The sequence below is a fragment of the Phocoena phocoena genome, chromosome 13, assembly GCF_963924675.1.
Source record: "Phocoena phocoena chromosome 13, mPhoPho1.1, whole genome shotgun sequence".
Taxonomy (NCBI): domain Eukaryota; kingdom Metazoa; phylum Chordata; class Mammalia; order Artiodactyla; family Phocoenidae; genus Phocoena; species Phocoena phocoena.
In genome coordinates, this window is record NC_089231.1 from 24,085,924 (window position 1) to 24,098,336 (window position 12,413).

The window sequence follows — 12,413 nt, forward strand, 5'->3', positions numbered from 1 at the left end:
GAGGAGGAACAGCCAGTACAGGAGCTGCTGACTAGGAGAGCCCCCCATGCCAGGCTGAGGTCGCGAACACTCCTAGGAGGATGCGGCAGCCCCAAGGTCAGGAAGCCCTCTGGTGGTAAAGGAACCTGCCAGAGGGTGCGGGCCATCCCTGGTCCGTGTAAGCAGCCTGTAGTGCCCTGGGGTGTGGTGGAGCCAGAACTTCTCAGACGCAGCTGCTAATGTGGGAGCGTGGCCTGAAGACACAGCTAGAGCTCACCGGGCGGGTGGCTGGGCTCCCAAGATGAATACTGATGGCTGTGGAGGACCAGAGCCAGGAATGGAAATGGCTTCTTGCTGCTCTCGCCTTGTGAAGTCCTTGCAGTGCCCTCTCTTGGCCAAGTGTGAGGTGCCACCCGCAGGCCAAGGGGAAATGTTTACAGGGTCTAGCACCTGGTGTGACACAGCAGGGCAAAGAAGGGCAGATTTGAAGCTGAGAGATGATAAACTGGGTACGGGTGTCCCTGAGTTCCCCAGCACCACCGAGCTGTTCTGTTCTCCAGTGCTGGGGTGTAGGTATAGAAGAGACTCGATGTTGAGGAGGATAGCGGTTGGCTAAGAAAGGAGAAGGCCCCTGTAGTGCCGGTGTGAGCAGTGGGCATAAGTTGATCCGAGGAGATGGTTGTTCCCTCCAAGGCCCTAAGGAGACTAGGTACTTTAATTCTCAAAGCAAATGGAATTTTTAAAATTAATTATTTAATAAGCCATTCTTCCCTACTCTTTAATAAACATGTCCATTTTTTTAATTCCAGAGGTTGGCAAAGTTTTTCTTAAAGGACATGATAGTAAATATTTTGGGCCCTCTTGGCCATACGATTTCTGTAGCAGCTACTTAACTTTGCCACTGTAGTGCAAAAGTAACCATAGACAAAATGTAAAAGGAAAGACGTGACTGTTCTAATAAAACTTTATTTACAAAAACAGGCTGTGGGCTGCGAGCCTTTCAGATTTAGTGTTTGATTTTTGTTTTGTTTTGTCTTGTTTTGTTGCTTCCTGTAAAGAGGTACTGCTTATTCGGAGAATCCTGTATTAAAAAGGGACTTTCTGGTCAGTATAGCATAGGAATCTTAACTACTGTTAGGATTCAATAGTCAGTCATCCAGTATCTACTACTTAAATTCCTACTATGACAGGGTGGTTAGGTCTTTGGAAATTGACAAAGCATTGGTTCCTAAGAATAAGAGAAGGGGAGAGGAAAGTGATCTATCCCTCTCATCCTGTGATGGGCCCAGCACCCACTTCCTGACTAGTTCTGTGGGACATATTTGAGAGCACTCTACAGTGCTTTACTCCCTATACAGGTGCATAACCGTCCAGCCTGCTGTATTGTCCTGGGTTTCAGCCTCTGGCTTTAACTGGTCTTTCTTTTGCCACTCGTACTCAGTTACACTCAGGACATGTGCCTAAATTGTTCACCCTCTGGCTGTTCTTTGGATTATTAGTTTAAGTAAAACCAGATGTTTGAACAATGCATGCATTTCTGTAGACGTTTGCAAGGACTTCCGTCTGCGTAACAAGTATCAATACAGTCTTTCTGTCACTCATGTTTCCGAGCACCTACTGTGTGCCAGGCACTGGGGATATAATGATGAAGCAAGAACAGGGATTCGTTGTAATTTTTTTTAAGTTTGTATATTTTGAAGATGTTGTGTAATAAAAATTAAAAAGTAAATCCCTGACCCTATGAAGTTTACACAGTAGTGGTCATCTAACACTGTGAAAGTGTAGAGTTAATTTGTCTAGTTCATGCTTGGGTTGTCCACTTAGTTGATTATCTGAGTAAAGTTTTTAATCCTAACATGACACATCTTTACTCCCATTTATATAGGTGTTACTGACTTTTTTTTTTTTAAGCCTGAGTAAAATATTGCCTTAAAAATAAGTAACTGCATCTGGGGAAGAGTTTGGAGAACAACTATATTATCTCTTAAACTGAATGGCAGGTCAACTGGTGTGCATTATATTAGTCTGTAGCCTTTTTTAAGTCTGAAGTATTTGGTAATTCAAAAAGAAATGGTAATGCCTTAAAGCTAAATATAAATTTTAAGAGAGTATCCATGTCTCTGATAACTTACATGCATAAATAATAAAATCGACAGTAGATATCTGCCGTCAGTGGCTCCAGAGTAGGTGTGTGTGTCTGTAACTGACGGAGCATATAGTGTGGTAGGCAACAGCCCCCAGGGGAACAGCCAGGGGCCAGCTGGCCGTCCAGCCCCATAACAGCACCCCCAGAAGAAATTTCTCCTCTTTCTCCGTTGGCACTTCAGATGTGTGTCACAGATGTTTGCAGGATATTATGTTGGGAGAAAAATGACTGCAGATAAATGACCATTCTTATTAAACTCATAAAAACATCCATAAAATGTTGGTTGAAATGAAGTCCAAAATAAGTCTGCTTGATTTGCTGCCTCTCCTCTGCTCTTGGAGAAGTGAAAATGGTAGTGTGACCCATCTGGTTTGATCGGGACAGTCACCGTGAAGATATTTCTCTTTTAGTCCAAGGAGCCCCTTTGCCCTCTGAGCTGTTACTGTGGGTGGTAATTACTTGGTGAGGAGCCTGGATCATTTTAGGAGTCACTGGCCCAGAAAGGAAAGTGAAACATTTTTCCTTAAGTCCTTAAAAAGAGGGGAAAACATCCTTTGTATCCTACCGTGGATATTGAGTGTCATTCATTCATCTTTTTTTCCCCCCAGGAGTGAGAGAGTCCCATCAGATAAACATTTTTAAGATAATTGCTTCCATCCTACACCTCGGAAATGTGGAGATTCAAGCCGAGCGCGATGGTGAATCCTGTAGTATATCAGTAAGTTGCCCACCAGCACCAGAGATAACATGTACACAATTTACTCTGTTCGTAGAGCTTTATACAACTGAAATACCTTTACACTTAGAGGACATTCATAGGTTATTTATTCTTAAGAGGAATGGTTTCTGTTCCCTTCCTGATAATTATTTAAAACAACAAATTCTTTTCAAATCAGCTGCCATCAAGTTTCTGTCACTGAGGGCAGGGAATTTAGTGGTTACTCAATAAATTATTTCTGATGGTTTGATTTCCCAAGTACCCGAGGTCCATGGAATTCTACAGTGTTATCAGCTCATGAGTACTTCCGGTCTGCTTGCAGGGATATGAGGGAGTGTTGGACAGTGTCTCCAAGGAGCTTACAATCTAATTGGGTGGACAGGACAGATAACCACAGTTGCCAAGATTTTGACAGTACAAAGGAGAGAATACTGAGACATCTGTATGACAGTATTGCAAACTATGAAGTGCTCCATAAATGTTCTTAATGACTGTTACTTTCTTGGTGCCCAGTGTAGTACCTTATATGTGGTAGATAAAAAATGTCTAAGTGGGTGGGTGGGGGAACACTGCCGGTTACACGTAGCATATACAGCATGTTGTGTGCTCTCTGGTATGTGATGATGTGGGGCTGGGCTAAAAAACTGATATTCTGACCTTGAGTAAGGAATCTGCAATTGTTTCTTTCTTTTAGGCCTCTTTTGTGTCCATTTATGGCCAAGTCCTGGGAGGTACAAAGTATGATTCTTGCTACCAAGGTCTTAGAATTTAAATAACTGGGGAAATACAGAAGACAGTACTACAGAATAGGAATGTGGGCATGTGTCCAGGCCACGCACCAGCTGATCCTTTTTCAACTGTGCAGACATTTTTTAACCCAGTTAAACCTGGCCCTGCCTTGAGGGAGAGGAAGTCCTGAATGGTAGCTGGCATTTGGCCGAGCTCATCACCCCCATACACCTACCAGAGAAATAGCCTTGGATTTGGAGCCCCTGGCCCCATCAGGCCTGCCGCCATCCTCCACACGGAGTCTGCAGCCTCATGAGAGGATCCCCCTCTGGGCCCAGTGTGAAAGCAGGGAATGCTGGAGCTGGGCAGCGCTCGGTGCCCCGGGACATCAGCGTGTGTGTGTGCGCCTGTCTGCGTGTATGTGCCTGTGTGTGTGTGTGTGGCGGGGCAGTGTGGTTGGCCGTGGTGATGCTGGGAGACGGATTGAGGTGGGCAGAGGAGAACGTGGTGCCTTGGTGGGGTGGCGGATGGGCCTCTAGTGCAGGCCAGACACTCTTTAGGGCCAGTGAAGCATTGTCCCTCTTGAGAAAGGCACAGAGGGTCTGTGCCTCCCCTCCCAGCACGTCCCCATAAATGTCCCCTGGTTCCTTAGGGCAACCGTACTCTGCCTAGTGTCGGGGACAGGTGAGGTTAGGAACACTGGCATTGAAGAATTCCTGATTTAGGCTGGCCAAATGCAGGGAAGCTGACAGATTTCCCTTGGCCTCCACCCTCCCCTCCCCCAGTCTCCTCCTTCTCAAGGTCACATCCTGGTCACATCCCCCATCGTGGGTTCTTACGGCGTTCATGCCTCTCCTCCATATCTCTCAGCATGGTTGTAATTTTACATTTATTATGTGATGATTTGCTGTGTGTCTCTCTCCCTCATGAGACTCCAAAGTCTATGAGAACGGGGACTGTTTGCTCGCTGTTGTATCACCAGCACCCAGCACAGTGCCCAGGACTTGGTAGATGCCCAGTAAGCAGATGGATGGATGATGGAGGCTCCCTAGGCTCAGGGGTGATGCAAGTGAGCAAATAGATGAACACTGGGCGGTGTTGATGGTGAGGCCCGAGGACCAGGGCCAGCGAGTTCCTGGGTGCCTGTGGCTGTGGGTTGAGTGAGGCCAGGGCCTCTTTGGAGAGCTAGGACTTGGGCTTATCAGGGAAGTGTCTCTCTGATCTTAGAGCTGATCTTCCGCACCAGCCTCTGCAGGGACCTTCAGGTGAGAAGGAGAGTGAACGTTTACTGGTGGTATTTGATCGATGCCCGTTTCCCCCACCAAACTCCAGGACAGTGTCTCCTGTGCTCACTCTTCTAGCCCTGGCACACACTGGCACCCACTGAGTGTGTGTGTAAAGACTTCTGTGTGAAGGAGGGCTATCAGGGCACACTTGGGGAAAGGAGGGGGGGAACAGAGGACACAAATGGTGCTGGAGGGAGGGGAGGATGCCTGACAGGTGGAGGCTTGGACACCAGGCCCTTACTCTCAGAGACGACAGGAAGTCAGAGGTTTCTGAGCACAGGTACGTGGTCTAGGCTGGTCTCATCTTGTTCTCCAGTTAAAGGCTGTGTCGAGAGCTAATTGAGAGTGAGAAATTGGAGTCGGGGCTGCCAAGGTTCAAATCCTGGTTCTGCCACTTACTGATAGTCTCTTACCTGTTTCCTTATCTGCGGGTGGGGGTGATATTACCCACCTTGGCACAGGGCTCGAGGGCTTGAGTTCTCGACTGTTATCGTCATTGTTGGCAGAGCCAGAGTGGACCTTCTGAGCATCCGTCTCCCTTCACAGGGTTGGAAAGACTAAGGCCCAGAGCGAGGAAACTCTCTCTCTAAGGCCACTATGACAGTTAATGGCAAAGCCCAGCCAGCGTTCTTGCTCCACGCCACCGCCGGCCCTGCGCCTTCCTCTGGACGGACTGTCTTCCACTAGCCTGATGTTCCCCATCCGTGCCCAGCACGCTGCCGGGCACGCAGTGTGTGCTCGCTCGAGAAATGCTTTGCTAAGTGGTTGCTAGTGCACGGATTTTGGTTTATGCCCTGGGTGCGTAGGGTGGACCTCCTACTGTGGAGGGGTGTCTGTCCAGATGCAGTGTGCCTTCTGCTTGGTAGTTGTTACTTTTAATTAAAGCGTGAATATATGTCCCGTAACTGCCAGAGTTACCTTGGAGATGCAGTGGCATGCGATTAGTTGGACACCAGAGGCAACTTGTTTCTTGAACTTGGCAATATGGGCCCACAAAACTCATCAGCTGCCTGTGATGCTGGCTGTCTTTAATGGATTTAGCATCATTTGATTAAGCTTAAGTGTAATTGCATAACGTTAAATCAGTTTCAGTTGGTACCTTTAATCAACAGTCAGGAGTGGGGGAATAGATGGGCAGGCCACTCCCTGCTGCAGCCGATGGGAACCTGCCCCGTGGTGATGATTGAAAAGTTCCAGAACTTGTGGAACTCTGTGTGTGTGTGTGTGTTTACAGAGTACGTTAACAAGCCGGTTCCACCACAGTCAACCTACTGTCACTCTCCCGCTCCCCCCCCCAACTTTTGTTGAGTAAAGCCAGTTAATGGCCTTTGTAACTATTACTCCAACTCCACAAACCATACTCTGGAAAAACTGGCCTTAATGACTTTTGGAGGTTCTTTCCTACTCTGACATTTTATTATCTTGTAATTGTGTGTATTTGGGTAGATGGATTTTAAGTATCTGTAGGAGGGAGAAAAAATGGGCTGGGGAAATGGCACAGTTATCTGTGTTAATTTTCATTGAACAAGCCTGCATTTACGCGGTGGCAGCGTCATCAGAAAATGATTCCCACAAGCAATTCAGGGCCATTAGGAGGTGGCACATGACATTCTGAAGGATTCCCTTTCAGCCTCGGAGTTATTAAGCTCTCCAGCAGGCTCATGGCTGGGTTATCAACTTCCCCTGGGGGATTTAGATGAGGGAATGAATAATGGGCGAGAAGAACCTCTAGAAGAAAAGCAGGTTTTCTGTGGGGTGTTGTGAATGGGCAGCAAGGGGGACCCAGGACACCTACACACTTGGGAAATAAAACTCTGTGGGTGACTTGGTTATCAGGGACTCAAGGGCAAGGTGATGTGATTGGTACTTTGGGTAATTGAGGGTCAAGATGAAATGCAGCTGACTACCTGGGTGCGTTCTTATACTTCTCTGGGGCTCAGTTTCTTACCTGTAGGCGAAGGGACTTATGCTGGGGGCATCCCTAGTTTTTCCCAGCTCTAAACATGAATATCAGTTACAGCGTTCCAAGTGATCTTCCCAAGTCAAAATTTGTTCCTTATTTTTTGCCATTTGTCCTAGCTCTCCACCTAGATTCGCTTTCTTTCCAAGTGGCAAGTGCTTAAAGTATATAAATAAGTTCCGTTATGTGTTTAGTATGACCAGGGCTAAGATGAAAGCAAATCTGCTTGGAAGCTTAGGACGGTGTGATGTCAGTGTGCTGTCATCGTCCAAGGGGGTCAGCTCAGGGCTTGTCTCCGAGCGCACTGCTCTAGACCGCGTGCGAGCCCAAGGTAACACTCAAAAGCGAGGACCTTTCCGGGGCTGTGGACTGAGCACTGCATGTGGAACTCTGCAGCTGGAAGCTACGTTCACTGTGATTTTGCCGCTGGCTCCTTATTCTTAACAGATTATCTGTTCCTAAGTTATCAGTTCTCATCCTGCACCCTTCACTCCGGAGCCCTCTCCTCCAGTTACCCTTCAGGCCCTGGCAGGGGAGGAGGGGACAGGGAAAGTGGAGAGTTGTTTTTTAAAGCCCTGCTGATGATGTGTTCATGAGCAGGTATTACCAGTTTGAGCAACACTCTTTGGGCCCCTATTGTCACCTAGTGGTGTGAGAGTGCATGAGATGGCTGGGGCAGTGGCTAGGGATGAAATGGGGTTCTGGGGGGCCTAGAGTTGGGTTCCTTCCCTCCCTAGAGCATGGTGGTGGGCTGTCCTCCACGCCTCTCCTGAACCCTTCTCCCATGTCTCTTCCAGCCCAAGGATGAACACCTGAGCAACTTCTGCCAGCTGCTGGGGGTGGAGCACAGTCAGATGGAGCATTGGCTGTGCCATCGCAAGCTGGTCACCACCTCGGAGACCTACGTCAAGACCATGTCCCTGCAGCAGGTGGTCAACGCGCGCAACGCCCTGGCCAAGCACATCTACGCCCAGCTGTTTGGCTGGATAGTGGGGCATGTCAACAAGGCCCTCCACACCTCCCTCAAGCAGCACTCCTTCATCGGGGTCCTGGACATCTACGGGTAGGACGGTGCCCCCTGCTGCTGGTCACTGGTGTCTTCCTGCTGGCATTTTAGAGCCAGCGGGGACCTTGGAGACCTTCCTGGTGGTTCTCAACCAGGGGAGTGTGAAATATGGGGGAAGGGGGCATTTTTGGCTGGGTCTCTGCCGGCACTTGGTGGCCCAAGGCCAGAGATGCTAGGTGTCCTACAATACAGAGGACAGTCCCGAGGAAGAATGGACCCTATCAAACACCAGTAGCTCCCCCACTGAGAAACGCCACAGACACCCCTTTGTCCTTGTGGGAAACTGAGGCCCAGAGATGGCAGTGTCTTGTTCAACATCAGACTGGAGGTTTCTGTGAACTTAAATTCAGGTTTTCTACTTCAGTTATGTTTTATTTAAAACTATCATCCGACCTCATTCACGATGTTACCAATCAAGGAGATTGTTTTAATACTGTGACTGCGCCCAGTGCTGCGATACAGATTGACACTGTGTGTGGTTGTTCCTGAAGTTTCTCTGCATTTTAGAATTCTAGCCTAGTGGAAAAGACGGTTACTCATGACAGTGTAACTTACAGGGAGAGGCAACCTGGCATGTAGAGAGTGTACTTCACTAGGCGCTAGGAGACTGGCTTTCTGACTCATTGCTGTCCCCAGCTAGCTGAATGACCTCTACAGATCACAGCCCTTCTATTCTTTAGTTTCTATAGCTTGAAAGGAAGTTTTGAGCCACAAGTCTCTCTTAGGTGCATTCCAGGTCCTTCTAGAATTGCTTGAAATTATATGCACTGGGCTGAAACCTTACCTGCACTTCTTTTATGATCAATGTCCTGCCCTCTTTAAGCTAATAATAGATGAAATCCTCCTGGATCTTTATATCATAGAGGTCATGGTTTCTGTCTTAAAATAGAACTTTGGACCCTTAGAAGTGCAGAGTTGTAACAGCCACAATACTCTGGTAGAAACGACTGCTCAGTGGGCTGACAAGCTGGTGCTCGCCTTATGTTGAGGCTGTAGTAAAGGAAAACCTCCTCTAGAAGCGGCCGCTTTCCCGTGCAAAGATAGGCTGTCCCAGCTCCATCTCTGACGCGCTTGTTCATCACTGGGCTTTGAATCAAATCATGTCACATGCTGTGGCAGTAAACTTGATTTCTGGCATCACAGAGGCTTCCAGAACATGCTGAAGAGTTAAGTCACATGCACGAGCTACATAATACAAGAGACAACAGAAGAAATTGTAACAGGGTCGGTTTGAGGGTTTGGACACTTGGTGCTGTACGAGTTTCAAGGCAGAAGAGTGCACGCTTGTTGGCACAGTCAGGAAAAGCTTCACGTGGAAGGTGAGGCTTGAAATCGATCTTTCAAGGAGAGAGTAGAACACAGGCGGCAGGGGGAGACCCTTTGGGAGAGGAGCACAGTCCAGATGGTAGGAAAAAAGCCACCTCCTAGGTGATGCGGAGCACAGTGGAGGATGACCTGGGGGGAGGCAGGAGAATGCATCCTCCCCGGGATCTCCAGGGTTCTAGCCAAGTGACTGTGGACATGCCACTTCTCTTCTGCTCCATTGAGTGCCTGCTTTTTGACTCAGCCCTTCCAGTTGCTCTGGGGAGAGCAACATAGAACAGTCTGTGCACCCTGGAAACATACTACCGAGCTGTCAGTAATTAATTCTGTGTCATTCATTCCTCTGCCATGAGTATTTTCAGGTAATTGGGTTTCAAAGAAACTGACCTTTAGTGTCACATTCTGATGTAAGAGCTAGAGAAAGTCAGGATGCAGCATCTGACCTGGTTTCCTTAATCTACTTGGGCAAGAATCTATTTTTACTGAGTTTTCGGTGTGGGAAGATTAATGTGGAGACTCACTGTTCTTGTTGTTTTTTAACATCTTTATTGGAGTATAATTGCTTTACAACATTGTGTTAGTTTCTGCTGTATAACAAAGTGAATCAGCTCTATGCATACCTGTATCCCCATATCTCCTCCCTCTTGCACCTCCCTCCCAACCTCCCTGTCTCACCGCTCTAGGTGGACACAAAGCACCGAGCTGATCTCCCTGTGCTATGCGGCTGCTTCCCACTAGCTATCTGTTTTACATTGGGTAGTGTATATATGTCCATGCCACTCTCTCACTTCGTCCCAGCTTCCCCTTCCCCCTCCCCGTGTCCTTAAGTCCATTCTCTACGTCTGTGTCTTTATTACTATCCTGCCCCTAGGTTCATCAGAACCATTTGTTTTTTTCGATTCCATATATATGTGTTAGCATATGGTATTTGTTTTTCTCTTTCTGACTTACTTCACTCTGTATGACAGACTCTGGGTCGATCCACCTCACTACAAATAACTCAATTTTGTTTCTTTTTATGGCTGAGTAATATTCCATTGTATATATGTGCCACATCTTTATCCGTTTGTCTGTCAATGGACACTTAGGTTGCTTCCATCTCCTGGCTATTGTAAATAGAGCTGCAGTGAACATTGTGGTATGTGTTTCTTTTTGAATCACAGTTTTCTCAGGGTATATGCCCCATAGTGGGATTGCTGGGTCATATGGTAATTCTATTTTTAGTTTTTTAAGGAACCTCCATACTGTTCTCCATAGCGCCTGTATCAATTCACATTCCCACCAACAGTGCAAGAGTGTTCCCTTTTCTCCACACCCTCTCCAGCATTTATTGTCTTTAGATTCTTTGATGATGGCCATTCTGACCGGTGTGAGGTGATACCTCATTGTGGTTTTGATTTGCATTTCTCTAATGATTAGTGATGTTGAGCATCCTTTCATGTGTTTGTTGGCAATCTGTATATCTTCTTTGGAGAAATATCTGTTTAGGTCTCCTGCCCATTTTTGGATTAGGTTGGTTGTTTTTTTGATATTGAGCTGCATGAGCTGCTTGTAAATTTTGGAGATTAATCCTCTGTCAGTTGCTTCATTTGCAAATATTTTCTCCCATTCTGAGGGTTGTCTTTTCGTCTTGTTTATGGCTGTGCAAAAGCTTTTAAGTTTCATTAGGTCCCATTTGTTTATTTTTGTTATTTCCATTTCTCTAGGAGGTGGGTCAAAAAGGATCTTGCTGTGATTTATGTCACAGAGTGTTCTGCCTATGTTTTCCTCTAACAGTTTTATAGTGTCTGGCCTTATATTTAGGTCTTTAATCCATTTTGAGTTTATTTCCGTATATAGTGTTAGGGAGTGTTCTAATTTCATTCTTTTACATGTAGCTGTCCAGTTTTCTCAGCACCACTTTTTGAAGAGGCTGTCTTTTCTCCATTATATATTCTTGTCTCCTTTATCAAAAATAAGGTGACCATATGTGCATGGGTTTATCTCTGGGCTTTCTATCCTGTTCCATTGATCTATATTTCTGTTTCTATGCCAGTACCATACTGTCTTGATTACTGTAGCTTTGTAGTATAGTCTGAAGTCAGGATTCCTCCAGCTCCATTTTTCTTCACAAGATTGCTTTGGCTATTCGGGGTCTTTTGTGTTTCCATAAAAATTGTAAAAGTTTTTGTTCCAGTTCTGTGAAAGATGCCATTGGTAGTTTGATAGGGCCTGCATTGAATCTGTAGGTTGCTTTGGGTAGTATAGTCATTTTCACAATGTTGATTCTTCCAATCCAAGAACATGGTATATCTCTCCATCTGTTTGTATTGCCTTTAATTTCTTTCATCATTGTCTTATAGTTTTCTGCATACAGGGCTTTTGTCTCCTTACGTAGGTTTCATTCTTAGGTATTTTATTCTTTTTGTTGCAATGGTAAATGGGAGTGTTTCCTTAATTTCTCTGTCAGGTTTTTCATCGTTAGTGTACAGGAATGCCAGAGATTTCTGTGCATTAATTTTGTATCCTACTACTTTACCGAATTCATTGAATAGCTCTAGTTGTTTTCTGGTAGCATCCTTATGATTCTCTATGTCTAGTATCATGTCATCTGCAAACAGTGACAGTTTTACTTCTTTTTCAATTTGGATTCCTTTTATTTCTTTTTCTTCTCTGACTGCTGTGGCTAAAACATCCAAAACTATGTTGAATAATAGTGGTGAGAGTGGGCAACCTTGTCTTGTTCCTGATCTTAGAGAAAATGGTTTCAGTTTTTCACCATTGAGAACGATGTTGGCTGTGATATTTGTCATATATGACCTTTATTAGGTTGAGGTAGGTTCCCTCTGTGCCCATGTTCTGGAGAGTTTTATCATAAATGGTGTTGAATTTTGTCAAAAGCTTTTTCTGCATCTGTTGAGATTATCAAATGGTTTATATCCTTCAGTTTGTTAATATGGTGTATCCCATTGATTGATTTGCATATACTGAAGAATCCTTGCATTCCTGGGATAAACCCCACTTCATCATGGTGTGTGATCCTTTTAATGTGCTGTTGGATTCTGCTTGCTAGTATTTTGTTGAGGATTTTTGCATCTGTGTTCATCAGTGATATTGGCCCGTAGTTTTCTTTCTTTGCGACATCTTTGTCTGGTTTTGGTATCAGGGTGATGGTGGCCTTGTAGAATGAGTTTGGGAGTGTTCCTCCCTCTGCTGTATTTTGGAAG

General features: G+C 45.9%; 1 protein-coding gene across 1 annotated transcript in view; it reads left to right on the forward strand.

Annotated features, from left to right (window-relative positions):
• The window catches only part of MYO5B (myosin VB), a 230,899-nt gene that overhangs the window by 78,791 nt on the left and 139,695 nt on the right, over nt 1-12,413 (forward strand). Inside the window, exons 8-9 of the mRNA XM_065889991.1 lie at nt 2,734-2,843; nt 7,616-7,881. Of these exons, the coding sequence (XP_065746063.1) occupies nt 2,734-2,843; nt 7,616-7,881 (376 nt within the window). The remainder of the gene's footprint in view (nt 1-2,733; nt 2,844-7,615; nt 7,882-12,413) is intronic.